Below are 16,173 nucleotides of genomic sequence, written 5' to 3'. Positions count from 1 at the left end.
ATCCCAGCAGTCATTGGGCAGAAGGCAGGATACACCGTGGACAAGTCGCAAGTCCATCGCAGGGCAGACAGTCACGCTCACACTCACACCCACACCCAGGGGCAATTTAGCATGTCCAATCGACCTGACTGCATGTCTTTGGACTGTGGTGAAATGTGGCTTTTTTGTGATTTAAGATGTTTTGTCTTAAAATGGAAGACGGGGCATTACAAGGCAAAATAGTCCCCAAAGGAAACTTATTTTCTCAGTTTTATGATTGTGACCACATCAACATTTTGTAAAAGATTTCAGAAGGCACCTGTAGGTTCAAGGACGGTTAATTAAATGGCGATACTCACGATGCCCTGTTACTATCACCACCTCAGTAAAAGGCATCAGTCTGTAAGTTTCTATACAATTAACCATTTCACTGACTGACACCACGCCAAGCACTGATGTAGTCAGAAATAATTTTAAAAAATTGGGTGGAATCCCCCTTTAAGCTTGTACAGGATGAAAGGGCAGTGTGAGGGGGAAAAAATGACATGGCTTATGCGGAAATCACCTCTGATATTTGGATTAAGACCATCAATGGTGAAATATGTTCCTATGACCTCATTTATCCCCCACAGACGTCTGCAAGCCTTAATCATTTAAAGACTTGACTGGTTTAAAGCAAAACATACCTGAATTGGCCCCAAAGGCAAGCAAAAAGCAAGACATTTAGTATCATTTTCATTTTATTTCATTATATATTTTAGTCGAAATCAGCTGAACTGCACTCTTATGGTGGTAACAATAATAATAAAACGTCTATTTACCCTGATAATTCGGACCCGAATGGAATAAACCATGAAACGTAAACATGGCTGTAGTGTTACTGTCCAGAATTTCACAGCAGAAGTACACATCTAAACACAGTACATGTATTTCAGAGAAATGTCACTTCCTTCCAGGTTAAAATAGGCTCCCATCTGAGTAAAACTAGGGCCGTAATCCAACTGACATCAATGAATGACAAACAATGAAGTCACACGTTTTATGCAGAATGTTCATAATCCCTTTGAACAGCTTTGTACTACACTTACTTGTTGATCTACTGCCTTTTTTATTTGACACATATCTTACATAGTGAACACATCAGCTACGTTCACATTACAAGCCTTGCTGCTTGAATCTGATTCTTTGCTCAACCCCGATCTCTCTGACAGGATGGTTCACACTCCTTTAGGCAAGTGACTCAAATCGGTCAGCAATATAAACAAACCAGCGTCCTAAAATTACCTGCATGCGCACATCCTACTCAGTAACGTCACGTCCCTCATCAGCACAAACTAACGTGCAGAACGAGCTTCGCTGAGAAGATAATTAACTCTGATCATCTCTCAGCTTCATTATTAGAGCAAGACGAAGTCGACAAGGGGTGAGCTAAGTTTTCTTTTCCATCGTTCACAGGCTTTCACTTTTGTTCAGCGCTGCTGCCAGAGTAACACCGAATGATGGCACACGCGCAGTGGAAAGAAAGCACATGAATTCCGATCCAAGCGCTCACATTAAAGCCGCATGGCCACGAATAGGATACGGATACGATCTAGGACCACATATGAAAGTGGCTCAGTGGGTTGGATTTGAAAACATCAGATTTGAGTCACATTAGGGCAAAAAAAATCATATTTGTGCCACTTCAATCTGATAATGTGAACGTAGCCTTAGGCAGGACAAGTGAATTATGCAATAATACAGTTTTCGTGTTCAGCTTAAAAGTACAAAGGTTTCCACAAAGCAGCGAATTAGGATGGGCGACACATTAATAAGGAATGTGTGTTGTGGCACGTATCACTGTACGTAACGCATCTGAAAATAAGTACAAAAACTTGTGCAAAGTCATCCATTCAGAGGAATGTCAGAGTATTTTTCAACACCAAGCAGTTTCCTACCTGTTATAATCATTAAACATTTCTGGCTCACCATGATTAAGTGTTCTATCAGCCTAGGTTTAGTCTCTTGGAAGGAGGGCTACCAGGGGGAGAACGACGAGAAACACAGGAAGAATCCAAGATGGGGGAATGCTCTGTAGAGTGACGGCTCATGTTTTTTTCTAAAAGAACTATACCACAAATCTCACACTGACAAAAGTTCTCCTCCACCACATCTGATCCACTACAAGGTGATATCAAGTCAGGTGATCCTTTGCGGCCGTCATATTCCTCCCATGGTACAGGTTCTTTTTTGATCTGTGAAATGCCAGGTTTACCTTCTGACAGACCACTGACCTCCGTCGTTACTGAACCAAGAACACTGATGTCTGCGTCAGCACTCCCTTCAGCAGTTTTCGGTGAGGAGACACTCTCTTCGAGAGCTGATGCTCTTTGTTGTCTGTACTGACTGTTGGGCTCTGTCTTAACCTTCACTAAGCATAGCGGTGTCTCTGGATCATGTGATCTGGCTGTGGACAAGCTTTGTAGGTTTGGCTTCGTCTCCAGGCTTGACGAAACTTGCCCTTTCTGCTCATGTGCCTGTGACAGGTTTAAGGTCTGCTTTGATTCAACAATAGCCACCACTGTTTTGTTCTCCCTTGTCACTGTGTGTGTGTTAGTTACTGAACCAGACATGTGCTGATCTAATACTGTCCATCTTATTTTAGGACTGTCTGCACTTGTTGTGAAAGGTATCACAACTTTCGCACCAGGACTAGTTATGCCTTGTAACAGAACTGGTTTGTCCGACTTTTTAACTTGGTTAGTAGCAGCTAAGGGAAGGTCAATGACACGTGGAACTGACAGGCGTTTCTCTGACACTGCAGCAGATGGTACGAGAGTCTGTGGATTCTGGATTCCCTCTGAGGCAGAAGGAAGGGTTGTCGGCAGAAACATGACAAGAGGTACGTTACCAGGAAGATGTTCTTTATTCAAGATGAGCGTCCATGCACTCTTAGATGGCTTCGCCTGGTTACTTACTGGAGCAGCTGAGGGCAACGGTGCACTTTGTGAGACGTCTTTTTGAGGTTCTAGGGTAACAGCTCGGAAGACTTTGCTTTTAGGAGTGATGGAAACTTCCTTCTTCATTGAAGAGTTGGGGGGTTTCGGCTTCTTTACAGATGCCTGTGAACAATGAAAAGAAGGTTAGTGTTTTTTTTTCTTTTCAAAGCATTTTTTTGGTTTGGTCAAAAAATAAATAAAAATAATTTGTATACAGTTTGTATAGAGTTTGATGTCTTTGGTTTTGCACTGGAGCTAACGTAGCTAACATGAAATTGGGTTACCATCAAATGCCTCAAACTGTGCTGTTGGGTTATCTCAAACAAACTTGCTTATGTGTTATCTGACACTATACAAAAAATGGATAAAAGCGCAGACAGAATCCAAGCTTCAAGAAGGCTGCTTATGATGTGTGACACTTTTGTTCATTTAAGATAAGTCTGAGATATTTATGATAATTCATGCATTTTGTTTGCACGATCCTAACCAAGCGGGTTGGGTCCAGTATGTGTTAGCTGCATTATCCTCATGGCTGAAGGAGCCAAACAAGACTTGGTTGATAATATTTGCTTTAAAATGAAAATTATGACATACACAAAGTCAAAGAGGGTTAACTTTATTTACCTCTGGCGGGCTCACCGATCCACACGTTTTAAGGTGGCTGTCATAAGCATGCTGATGAGGGAAACCCAGGCCGCACTCTTTGCAGAGGCATGGACGCTGAGCTGCATGGCCCCCCATGTGCGACATGAGCATGAGCGACGACCGGAAACCCATTCCACATTCCGCGCACTTCATGACTTTCTGATGCGTTCCAGCATGCTTCTTCAGTTCCTCCACACTGTCAAAGATCTGGCCACACTCCATGCATCGAATATCATTTGTTTTTGCAGGCGAGGCCATCTGATGACCCCAGCAACCAGTATCTTTCTTGTGCTTCTCAAAGTCATCTTGACTTCGGAAGACAACTAGACAAGCTACACACTGAATGTGCTCCGGCTTACACTCGTGTTTGTGGTACAGTGACGCCAGGCGGAAGTGCCGCTTGCAGTGCACGCAGGTGTACGGCAGAAGTCCCAGGTGAACAAAGCTGTGGCGCAGGAGGGCGATTTTCTTAGTGAATGCCTGGCCGCAGTCGGTGCAGATTAAAGCGCTTTTCTTGTGCCACTTAAGGTGGCAAAGCAGAGAGGATCGATGGTGGAAACTGCGGTCACACTGGGGGCATGGATAGCTTCCTACTTCTTCCTTGTGTGCCTGCACATGCTCCTTACACTCGTCCAGGTTGACAAAAATGCGCTTGCAGAAATCGCACTGGTAAAACTCCTTCTCAAAGTGGTTGGTATCGAGATGACTCTGCAGTAGCTCCTGTGTTGCGAATCTGGCTCTGCATATGAGGCAGTAGAAAGTAGAATGGGAACGCAGATGCGCACGGTAGTTCACTAGGTGGCAGAACTGCTTGCCGCATTCAGCACAGCAGTAAGGACGCACACCTGTATGCACATGCAAATGCTCACGGAGCAGGAAAGGTGTGGAAAAGGTGAGGGCACAGACATGGCAGCGATGCTCTTCTGAGACATTTGTGTCTGAAAAGAGAGAGGGGACATTACAGAAACTTGGTTATTTCTTTCATTTATTCCAGCTTTAGGTTTTATGGCTACTGTCAAACATGGTTAGACAAACTATTAACTCTCAATTATTTTTGTAAGCATGCCTTTAGAGCACATATGATCTTGACTGCAGCAGTTTTAAAATTTATGAAATCAAAGTTTCTGCTTGTTGTGGTTCTAAGTAGGGAAGCACATCAGAATCAAACACGGGTGCATTATTCTTTTTATTTCGACCTATCCGTGTTGCAGTTTTATGACATAAGATGAGCCAGGTAAGTGCTAACACTTGTACCAACATGCCGTAGCGTAATTATGCCTAACTGCTATTTTTAATGTAGTACTTTTCATATTATTTAAATTTTTAAATTGTCAATTCACAAAATTAAAATGCCAGTCTGGCAAGAGCAAATAATATTAATTATAAAACAATCACCATAAACATTCAGGATTGGTGCATCAGTTCTAAGGGCAATGTGTGTTGGGTAAACACATAAGTTTTAAAAATCTGGGTTAAGAATAGAGAACGTTTATCTCATTTCCCAATATACAGCAGGGGTGTCCAAACTTTTTTTCCCCCCCAATAGGACCCAATTGGATTGTGCTAAAATAACTGAGGGGTGAATTATTATTCACAAATTATTCAAAATACGTTTTCAAAACATGAAAATTATAACCATGTAGAGAAATGAACTGAACCAAGCTTCTTACGTGTGATCCATTCTGAGAATTTGGCGAAGAGCCTTTAAATTGCAGACAAATCTGCTGCAAGGAGAGCTACAGCCTGTGCATGTTCAGAGCTTTCTGTGGGCTACTGTGTTTCCCATCACTGTGTAAAAGATGTACCAGGCTTCTTTTACTGCTGAATTGCTCATTCAAAGCAGTTTGCCTCTACAAGCACTCAAAACAAATGACTGATTTGTTTATTCAGAGTAATAAGAAGACATGACTAATGTATTAAATTCCTATTCGAGGGTTTACTTGTTTAAACATTTAATTTGTGAGACAAACAATTAAACAAGTGCAGCAACCGCATTCAGAAGTCACTTTATTAAAGGAGAACAGATTAAACAGCTGTTATTGTTTCACTTTAAAGGGTTAATACTCACTGCACTGCTGAATTTGCTTTGATAAGAAGTCGGAGCTGCAGCTGAATGTTTACTGTCATTTTCATGCTTCGTTTTGTGCCAGTTGATAAATGAATTTCAGTCTTCTGAAATATGAGGCTTATGTACTGTGGCTCTCAATGAAAAAGTGTTCATATTTATATTAAAATCTCCTGTTTTAAGTGTAAATCTGAGCTTTATGGGTGCAGTATGGACCAAATGTGGGTCAGTAAATGAAGCTGCAGGTCTAGTCAGAGAAGACAGGATCTTTAACTTCAGCTAACTTTACTGCCACAGTGCTGCCACGTTACACTAATTTAACGGCACTGCTGCCACCATCAGGTAAAAAGAAGAACTGCAGCAAACTGACTGGAGGGCCACGTAGAAGTGACCATTTTTAATCCCACAAACGGGGAAATTCCACCACGCATTTAACCCATCCGTGAAGTGAAACACCACATACACACTAGTGAACACACACACACTAGGGGGCAGTGAGCACACTTGCCCAGAGCGGTGGGCAGCCCTATCCACGGCACCCGGGGAGCAATTGGGGGTTAGGTGTCTTGCTCAAGGACACCTCAGTCATGGTCTGGCGGCGCTGGGGATCGATCTGGCAACCTTCCGGTCACAGGGCCAATTCCCTAACCTCCAGCCCACGACTGCCCCCACACTCTAAAACAGATGCCACTGGCTGCATTTGGCCAAGGGGCCAGACTTTGTACACCCCTGATATAGAGCATCACGCTTAAACAAATGGGCACAAATGATGGCCTTCAATTTAGGAGATGCTGTGTGTTAAACAGCACAAGCTGCTGCATTCATAAATCTAGCAAACAACAAAAATGCAACCATTTTTGGGACGATATCTTTAACACAACAAATATCCACAGTGTGTACAGCCACACAAACCTACCTGAGGAGGCATCATCGTCATTATCTTCTGTCAAGTTACTGTCATCTTCATTTTCCTCATCATAGACAGCAACGTCAATCTCCCAGCTCCCATCTGTTCTCCTTACATCTCTCTGCTCCCCATCCCCATCTTCCTCAACTACTGTGTCATCTTCCTCGTCATATTCAGTCCCCTCTCTCGTGTTTGGTCCTACGTGTGGGTCATTACTCCCTGCGGGCACTGCTACAGAATCCGTCTGAATTTGATCAGCATCGCTCTCAGAGTCTTGATCGCTGGAAGAGCCGTCATGGCATTCCTGGCCCACTGAAACGTTCGTTTCCTCATCCACATGGCTTTCCACAGCGGGGGATGGGGATGGTGCAGAAGGTGCAGCAGTGGCTTCGAGGACTGAAGCAGAGCCATTTGTCTGAGGTGTCTCCTTCTGCTTCAACAGCTGAAAGTCCCAACTTGAGAAGCCCAACTCTGTAAGCTGAATGTCAATGGTTAACTCCGAAGACATGGCAGCTTAGTAAAGCAGGAGTTTGTCCAGAAAAGCCGTTTTGTACAAGGTTTTTTTTTTACATTCCCTTCTCCCTCACAGCGCCGCTGAGGTAATCCAGTCTGTTCACAAAAGGTGTTGGGTGTTGTTGAGACGAGCTAACACTAGCAACAAACAGAACAGTAAACAAAAAGCAGGCCGTTATAAACATCAGCTAGCTGACTCGTTATTAAACGACCAGGTTTACTGTTGCATACATACCTTTCGTGTGACCACTTTATCGCTAAAATAAGCACGACAGGAGTGTTTCTGTAAGAAGAACTAGAGAACTTTGTTTTACCGCGACGGCTAAACAAGCTCCCCCCCCCCCTTAGTTACCGCAGCTAACGTTATCTAGGTTAGCTAGCAACGGCTCTACTACGTCAGTGTAACGTTTGCTAGCTTAGCTACAACCACTATTCGCACAATTTATGCCGTCTGCCGTTCATATAGCGACGTAGGAGTGACGTTATACAACGAGCTGCTTTAGGGAAACACCAAATAACACCAACTAGCCTTCCGTGCCTCCACTGTACCCACCACACTGCTATCCAACAGCCGCCTGTCAGACGGCGTTAACCCCGCTACCGCGCGATTCGCGTCAAACGCAGAACGCTCGCTCACATCGATCGGCGCTCAAACACGCGTCCCGGTTTAACAGTTTAACGAGACCACGACAAAAAGATACAGTTCATGATGTGCGGTAAAGGAGTGTAAACGCGAACAGGACCTTATTAAGCCTACGGGACCCCAGCCTAGCATTTCTATAGCGACGCGTGGCACGCTACTGCCATCTACAGTGCTGGAGGCGTGAAAGTGGACAGACGAGCAAATGACGTGAGCCGTCCGACGCTAGAGGGCGCGCCTGAGCGAGTCCAAAATGAACAGGTTAATATGGAGCGTTTACGCAAAATCAGCCTGTTTAACACTAGTTCGTGTTTTTGAGCACTACTGAACTCGTTATAGAGCTTTAACGCAAACGAGGCACTGTTATAATGACGCCAAAGACCGCTTCACTCGGCCAATGAGCTGCTCCGCTCGCCAACCAATCAGCACTCAGTAGCTGTAATGCTGAATGCCCAAAACCCATTTGCTGTACAAAAGAAGGAACTACAGGTAAGTTGTTTTCGCTTTTTTAAAAAGTTAAAAATACATTTACTTTCTAAAATTAAAGGAAGGACCTAGACAGGTGGTAAGAAACTATTTTTAACTTCAATTTCAGCCTTTTAGCTCCATTCACCTTGTTCGTTCTGAACCCGCTCTCGGGCGCCCTCTGGTGTTTGGATGGCCTGTTTTTGTTATAACAGTAGAAGCAGGAAGAGGCCAGACTGTTACAGCACAGCTCTAAACCAGTTTACAGCCACACAAAGCAATTATTCGCAAATTTAATGTGTTCAAACTTCTTAAAATAATAAAAAAGGTGGTGAAACTGCACTCCAGTTCAATAATCTGCTGTTTAATGTCCCCTCCTTCACCCTCTGCCACAAATGGTCACTAGTGTAACATTGCGTGACGCACACCACACCCACGAGAGGAGGGCGGTGAAATGTAAAAACTCTGAAATGGGATTGGAGTATTTGGTTGGGTGGAAGTGAGTGAAGTACATGTAGTTTGATAATGAAATATCTGATCACACACGGATTCCGTAGCAGCCCCTTAAGGCGGGTTCCTTTAATTTTAAACAGTTTAGCCAACATGGGACAAATTACATAGGAGAAGCAAAGACACAGTAGAATACCCCCCCAACCCAACCCCAAGGGCCCAGTTGTCTGTGCATTACTAACAAAAATAAAATCATAATGGGCTGATAACTGTATTAAACTAAATTACAGAAGTCAGAATGATCTGCGTTATTAACAGTGTAAAACTGCATCTAGAAAAGATGAGACAAAACTGAGCCAACTCTCAGGGTAAAGCACCTTTTGATGCATCGAGGCAAAAAAAAAAAAAAAAAAAAAAAAAAAAAAAAAAAATCAAAAGCACAAACTTTCTTTCTTTAAAAAAATTCTTTCATACTACTATGATAAACTGACCGGTACTAAGGTCTCTGCGAAAAGCCCAGTGGGCCTACATAAGTGTTATGCAGAAAGTTATAGCATCCAACTAAAATAGCTGTGTTTTTAAACGGTGTAACACCTAGACCAGCAATAAGGTTTTCACAGAGTACATTCAGCAATACCCATCAAATTATTATAGCAATACAAAGAAATAAAGGTCCAAAAACATACTTGGTATCTCCATAATTTAAAGTGAGCTCATACAAATTTGTTATCAAGTCATTGTCTCCAAACAAATGGATAGAAAAAGATTACTTTCAGTTAAGCATCTCAGTAGCAACAGGCAGTAATTTACATCCTTTAACCAATCAATCATGATTAGGAACCGTATAATACAAACAGATCTAGTTTGGGGGCAATTATTTCCATATTTTCTGTTATTATACAGATGAGAATTAGTCGCGGTTGACAAAGACACTTAAAAGCAACGCCTTGTGGTACTACAGAAAATTAAAACATTTTCTAATCAATAAGGTGGATGCTCATCATCAGAAAACACTAGTTCTATTCAGGTATGTTTCCACCTGGCATCACACACACGCACACACTTCTAAAAAATAATGTAAAAACAATAACTCACTTGTGATATTCATAAAAAAAGACATTAAAATGTTCAAATAAAAGCCAATACAAAGCTTTTTACTGAAGGTGGGCTTTTTTCCCCCCCAGTTCCCCTAAGATACTGATGTGTGTGATCCATGGGTTGGATTATCCTATACATTTCAATTGTGGCTGGAAACACATACCGTGCCACAGCTATTAACATATCAAAATGAAATGAAGAAGCCACACAAAGGGGCTTTTAGGGCTTCCAGTTTCCACACAAACGCTAGTGTTGAAAAAGTCTCACCCACTTAATCTGAGGCATGTTTCAATCTTGCAAACCAAAATCTGACCCCACTTTTTTTTTCTCAGTTGTTCCATTAAACCAACATAAAAAATCTTGAAACCCTAAACCCTTTACAGAACTTTATTCCTCTTCTATGCTGAATTATCTTTTTCCACGACCAGCTGGCTTCTCTTCCTCTTTGCCATGGCTCTGTTGGTGAGCCTTTAGGTTGCTCTCTCTGCCAAAGCTCTTGCCGCACGTTGGACAGGCGTATCGGCCGGCTGTGTGGGCTCGGGTCATGTGGGCTTCCAGCTGCTCGGGACGGTTGAAACTCTCCTCGCACTCGCTGCAGGGATGAGGCTTCCGCTGGGTGTGCTTCTCTTTCTTATGTGCCCGCAGCTGTGCCAGCGCTGGAAAAGTGAGGTCACATTCTGGGCACGGGATCTCGCGAGCGGGTGGAGGAGCGGCCTTCATTTTCTTGCTCTCTGCTTTATCCTCCTCATCCTTGGGCTCTTGTGTGGATTTCGGTGGTCGCCCTCGCCTGGCCCCAGTCTTGGCTTTTGCCTCGGCTGTGGCTGGTGACGTCGAGACATCCTCGGAGTGGTTGCTCACCCCTGGCTCCTCCGCTGCCTCGGTTTCTTCCTTCTTGCTTCGCTTTTGCTTTTTCTCTACAACCACCGCCGGTTCAGCTTTGGGAGGCCTCCCACGCCTCTTAACTGGGGTGCTGCCGTTGCAGTGCTGGTTGCCTGCGTGGTTTTCCTGGTGCTGCAGCAGCTCAGCCTCCTCCTCAAAGCCCCTGCCACATTTGCCACATCGGTGGGTCTTAGTAGGATCATCTGCATCCTCTGCCTCCTGACGTGCCGGGTGTTGGGCCAAACGGTGGCTACGCAGAAGTGCTGGACTTCGAAATGTCTCACCGCATTCTTTGCACCCAAACTGACGCTCAGGACATACCTGCCGTCTGTGTGTTGTCAACTAGGGGCGGGAAAACAAAAAGATTCACAATTAAGTTGACAACAGACCAAAATAAAATCCAGAACTGGAATCCAGTTTCCTGTCTCAGGTTTAGCCATCACTGGCCACTAACTCTCATTAGCCATCAATCAGGTTCAGCTAACTAAAAATGACAAAATCCAGGTATTGGATTAAAGATTCATATTTGAAGATATCATATAAATCAGGCTATAGTTGCAGCTAAAAATGATTCCAATTAATCAGCTAACTTTTGACAAACTGACTAGTGTTCCTTCTTCAGTTCTCCTTTTCCTAGCACCATCAAAGTTCTGTGTTTAACTAGCTATTTCTACTTTGATGGACAAAACAACAGATCCTGTATTACCCACAACCTTTTCAGTAATGTCTTTCAATCTGCTGGAAAGACCATGAACACAGAGTGCCTTCTCTTGAGTAAACAACATGGCACTAATATAAATCCACAGAGAACTTATGTTCATTATAGACACCTGCCAGTTTGTACATCTGATACCTTCACTTATATGTTGTAGCCTTTGGCTAAATGCAGAAAAGAACACAATGACACCACTTTGGTCTTTTATCTGCAGAAGGTACAGGGATGATCAGGGAGTTTCTTTTGATAGAGGTTGCAGCCTGTACAATAACTTTACAGTAGACATGTAAATCATTACATGGAGTTTTTTTATATAAAAATAATTTTACTAACCTCAGAGAATGTGCGGAAGCTTTCTTGGCAATGCGCACATTTGAACGGCTTGTCTTCCTTGTTGTGGGTGGACTGATGCTGTGTTAGTTCCTCAGAGGACGGGAAAGTGCGGTCACACACATAACAGGTGAACAGTGTGTCGCACTATAGAAGGCGGGGGGAATAAATGAAAAAAAAAACCATAAGAATTTTCAAATATATACACAATCCTGTTTCAATTAACCCATCCTATTCTCTAGAGCAAGGCCCCAAAACGCAATGTTTAAAAAAAAGCAACCACAGAATTTATTAGTAGGCCCACAATGCAGAGTTTGTTACTATGTGAGCTTTTCAGATCAGCCTTGTGGAGCACTGGGAATGTATTAAATATTAATTTTGCTCCAGCACAATCAGTGGCACACATGTATTTAAAAAGATGCATGCTGAAGTAAAACAGGACAGTGTGACCCACTGTGAAAGAGTTCAAGTTTAAGTAAATTTCACCCATCTGCACCCAATTAACTGATCTTTAAGTTGTGTCCAAATATACAATAAACTGCATCACTTTCTAACACAACTATGATCTTCACTAAATTACTTTTTTTTTCAATAAAATTCTGGAGTTTTTTGTTAACATAAAAAAAAAATCCTGTCATGTTTTATAAATGCAAATTTATTTCTTTTTGCTGTTTCTAAAAACACAATATAACACTGGAATCAGCAGTTTAATCACTTTCTGGTGATATCATGACGCGCTATATGGCTCTCCTGAAGGACCTAATCAAATTGTTGCGAGGTAAGAAATGTACACTCCACTCAGCTATACTTACGAAAAGTTTAAAAATTCACCAAGATGTTCAAAAATGACACTTAACTTAATTCAACTTTTTATATAAATACAACTATCACAGCTACAGCTTAACTTCTTGTTATCCTCATTTTCCACCCACAGTTCCATCTTTAAGTTACACTGGGCTGGAACTGGAGAAAGACCAAGTGCACTTTGAATATGGGTTTCAGTAAATCAAATAATTGTCAGCACACAAATCATGATTCTTCCAGATACTTAAAACAGCTGCAGCTTGTCAGCACTAGCCTGGATCTACGATGCCAACATCTTTGCACAGAAGCCAATTACGAGGGAAAAATTACGGAATAGCACTGACTACAGTTAAAAAGGGGATTTCATGGGGCACGTCAAACATTTAAACACCAACCTGCTGCAACTGCTGTTTGTATTCCTCACGATGACTCTTCTTCATATGCCTTTCCTTGGCTTTGGAGTTACAGAAGGTGATGAAACACTGGAAACACTGCAGGCTCTCATGCTGGTCTGTGAAATCACAAAGAGGACAGTTCAACAACGTACAAAACGAACCTGGTTATTTACTGGAGTAGTGCATCGTAATAATGCTTGCTCTCATTTTGATGGTGTGCATATTTGCAGTGCTTTTACAAATTTTAACTTCACTTTTCTTTTATTAAACCAAATAAAAACTTCCACTAAACGCTGAAGAATTTCTATAGGAGCTGAAACCATCTCAGTGTTGCACTGAATCTTGGTAGGCTTATACTATAGTCATGTAGAACAATCACAAAATCCAGACAAGTGCAAAATGGAGCTGCAGAGCAACACAAACCTACCTAAACGTTTTGAAAAGCGTCTAGGAGGACTAAAAAGTAACTCCACAAACTTTCAAACTTCATGCACAATTAAGTGGACGAGACAAAGTCATTCAGTGTGGTTCGGTGCAAAATGCTCCGCTCTAGAGAAACAGAATTGTGGTTGTGATAGGAACCAGACATCCACCTCTTAAAGCTCCCTCACAAAAAGTCATTACATGAAATGGTTATGAACACACAATGTCTGAGACACTGTTTTGGGGCAGTTTTAAGATAAAGTTTTGGGCTACAACATATTCTAATCCATTTCTAATGGTCTCCAAAGAATACTCCCTTTCTGAGATGTACCACTATTTTACTATCAACAACATAAACTCAGAAGACATGGCGTAGGTTCACTGGTGGTTTTTGACAGCAAATAAAGTGGCTATACTTGTGGTGTAGACCACCACTGCACGGACATCAGAGTAGGAGAGCATCTCTACAAATGAACCATTTCGCATGAAACCCCTCCGAATGACTTTGTTTACATCTCAACCGCTGCATTATACAGACATTATGAAACCAGGCGGAGTTCCCCTTTAAGGTAGTTCTTACATGACTGAATGATGGGGGGTGGCGGAGGATCCTGAATGATGATCGTGGTGTACGGCTGCTCAGCCTTCTCAGGATTCAGATCAGCGGGAGCAGCAGTTTCTCCACCTCCCATCACTATTTCCTCTATCTTCAGTATATCCGAGTCCATTTTAAAGAGCTGGAGTATCTATGTGTACCCAGTTTCCACTGAAAATGAACAGAAAAAGTTGGTCACGTTTGCCTCCAAAATGTCAACGTTAACTACCGCTACTCCACACAGGTTAACGAATGAAAGCTGGTCACAGACTCTTAACTATTCGTCTCTCATTAGTTGAAAAACGCCGTTCTGTGTTTAACTAGTAGCATTAAAAGTTCAATAAAGCGGTCCTTATTCTGTAGACGCCAACTACAGCGCTGCAACTTGCAACGCTAGCTCACCTGCTACCGTTAACATTCAAACGAACGACGGGTGGCTAGCGAGTTAGCTTAGCCCCTAGCTAACGCTGGCTAAGTTAAGAAGGCCGAATACGTTTAGCCATCTTGGCGGTCTGGCGGAGAAAGTTAGCGCAGCCAGGCTAAACGCCAGGCTCATAAAACGAGCCGGAGACGGAGTTACGACGGACTCGAAACGCGAGGAGATGCCAAACCGCAGGCCAGCTCGCAAGCTAACAAGCTGAGGGCCCAGCGGACTTACCCAAGCTGGGTTAGCCCTTTCTCCGCGCCACAAAAACAGACCACGCCGTGAGTACTTGTGTGGGCGCTGGCATTACAGTAAACTCAACCCAGACCCGCACACCAGGCCTTAGCTTGTCCGTTCATGTTCAAAACAAACCCCCCCCACCGCCGCCCCCGTATCTTTGCGCTTTAGCTAGCTTGCGTGCTAACGTGGCTAACAAGTATCCTTCGAGGTTAAACTTGGTCTGTTATCGGACGCGGAGCGCGGACGCGCCGCACTCAACACACTGCTCCTGTAATCGGGCGCTGATTCCTCTTTTTTTTACCATTCAGAAAACACACAAACGAGCAAATTCCTTACCAGATATCGCTACACTTTTATGGAGGGAAAACACCACCAGCTAGTCATGCGAATGAACGTAATGGGGGGCGCAAGTGGGTCGCAAACCTGACTAACTCACTGGAGCAGCATCCAACCGGCGGCAGGCGCTGAGAAATGGGCCCGGAGCTGGGCGCGCTGCCTCTCACTGGGCGAGATCCACTGCGCATGCGCACACGCATGTTTTTAAGACGAATTTGGCCAGTTTTCGTTCAGATTGGTTTGGAGTGAAAAGCTCCGTCCCACTGAAACTTGGCGCAGCAGCCTTGTTCACAGTGGTGGCGACAGGAACCAGACGTCTAAGAGTTGAACGCGGTTAAAAACTGGCAGTGGTGGACAGTAACTCAGTAAATGTTATTCGTTTCTGTACTTAAGTCGTTTTTTTTCCTGTATCTGTACTGAAGTTTTTCCTCTTTGGGCGACTTTTTACTTTTTCCTCCACCACATTTTGAGAAATCTGTCGCTCCTTTTGGTTTCTGTTTGTATAAAAACGTAACATGTCAAAACAAAAGAAGCGTAAAGTTTTGGGAGCACATGCGTCACCTAAATGATGACCTAACCTAACTTTGTGTAAATAGAGCACAATATAGAAATATGTCCACATATGCACAACAGGTTCTAGTTATTAACTGGGTACATGTTTGGTTAAAAAAAAAAAATTCTAGATAACTATTTGGGATAAACTCGGGGTTAAATAGCCAGGCTTTCTACCTAAAATTACACTGAAAGAGCTAGAAGTTGTAGCTATCATGGCAAAGGAGGAGACAGTATTAAACAGTAACAAACTCATTAAACTTCACTCTAATGTCCTTATGTTGTAGTAGACGGGCACATGTTATGTGAGACTCATGTCTTTGGACATTTACTTTTCTTATTTTACTGCTTTTGGCATTAGAGTGTAATTCTGTTAGACTCTCTATTCACTCGCTATTGTTTTCCACCTAAATAATCATCCAGTACTTCAGATTTTGTACCTCACACTTACCTAGTTAATACCTAGAACCATTTTTTTGGCCTTTTAGTGTAGTTTGTCAAATTGTCATCATGTTACTCAAAATATTTATCTTGTGATGCGGAGTTTGTACCTCCAAAGAACTAAGTAATTATTTTAGTGAGTTTATCACATTTTAAAATATGTTAAACCTGGCAAATGAAATGTGCAATAAACACATTGCGCACAAATTGTGCATGAACCTTTGTACAAGTTTCTTTTGAAAGATTTTTTAAAAGAAAGGATTTAATTTCATGTCATAAAATGTCTGACAATGTTTTTA

General features: G+C 42.7%; 2 protein-coding genes across 3 annotated transcripts; both read right to left on the bottom strand.

Annotated features, from left to right (window-relative positions):
• Nucleotides 1-701: 701 nt before the first annotated feature.
• On the bottom strand, nt 702-7,928 carry wu:fe05a04 (zinc finger protein 264). The gene is made up of 4 exons (XM_017702090.2): nt 7,323-7,928; nt 6,584-7,225; nt 3,582-4,540; nt 702-3,080 (listed from the first exon to the last, which is right to left on the bottom strand). Exons 2-4 carry the CDS (start codon nt 7,080-7,082, stop codon nt 1,965-1,967), a joined length of 2,574 nt encoding a protein of 857 aa, XP_017557579.1. The 5' UTR covers nt 7,083-7,225; nt 7,323-7,928; the 3' UTR covers nt 702-1,964.
• An 813-nt stretch (nt 7,929-8,741) lies between these two features.
• LOC108429979 (zinc finger protein 502-like) lies at nt 8,742-15,052 on the bottom strand. 2 transcript variants are annotated; one of them, XM_017702089.2, is made up of 5 exons: nt 14,982-15,052; nt 13,867-14,052; nt 12,864-12,979; nt 11,668-11,811; nt 8,742-10,961 (listed from the first exon to the last, which is right to left on the bottom strand). In XM_017702089.2, exons 2-5 carry the CDS (start codon nt 14,012-14,014, stop codon nt 10,149-10,151), a joined length of 1,221 nt encoding a protein of 406 aa, XP_017557578.1. In that variant the 5' UTR covers nt 14,015-14,052; nt 14,982-15,052; the 3' UTR covers nt 8,742-10,148. The 2 variants fall into 2 exon arrangements, with proteins under 2 accessions (XP_017557578.1, XP_017557577.1); XM_017702088.2 differs by having other exon boundaries at nt 14,882-15,040.
• Between the last annotated feature and the right edge of the window lie 1,121 nt (nt 15,053-16,173).

The sequence above is a fragment of the Pygocentrus nattereri genome, chromosome 3 (genome assembly GCF_015220715.1).
Source record: "Pygocentrus nattereri isolate fPygNat1 chromosome 3, fPygNat1.pri, whole genome shotgun sequence".
Classification (NCBI taxonomy): Eukaryota; Metazoa; Chordata; class Actinopteri; order Characiformes; family Serrasalmidae; genus Pygocentrus; species Pygocentrus nattereri.
Note: the sequence above shows the minus strand (reverse complement) of the source record. Positions and strands in the feature narration are given on the sequence as shown.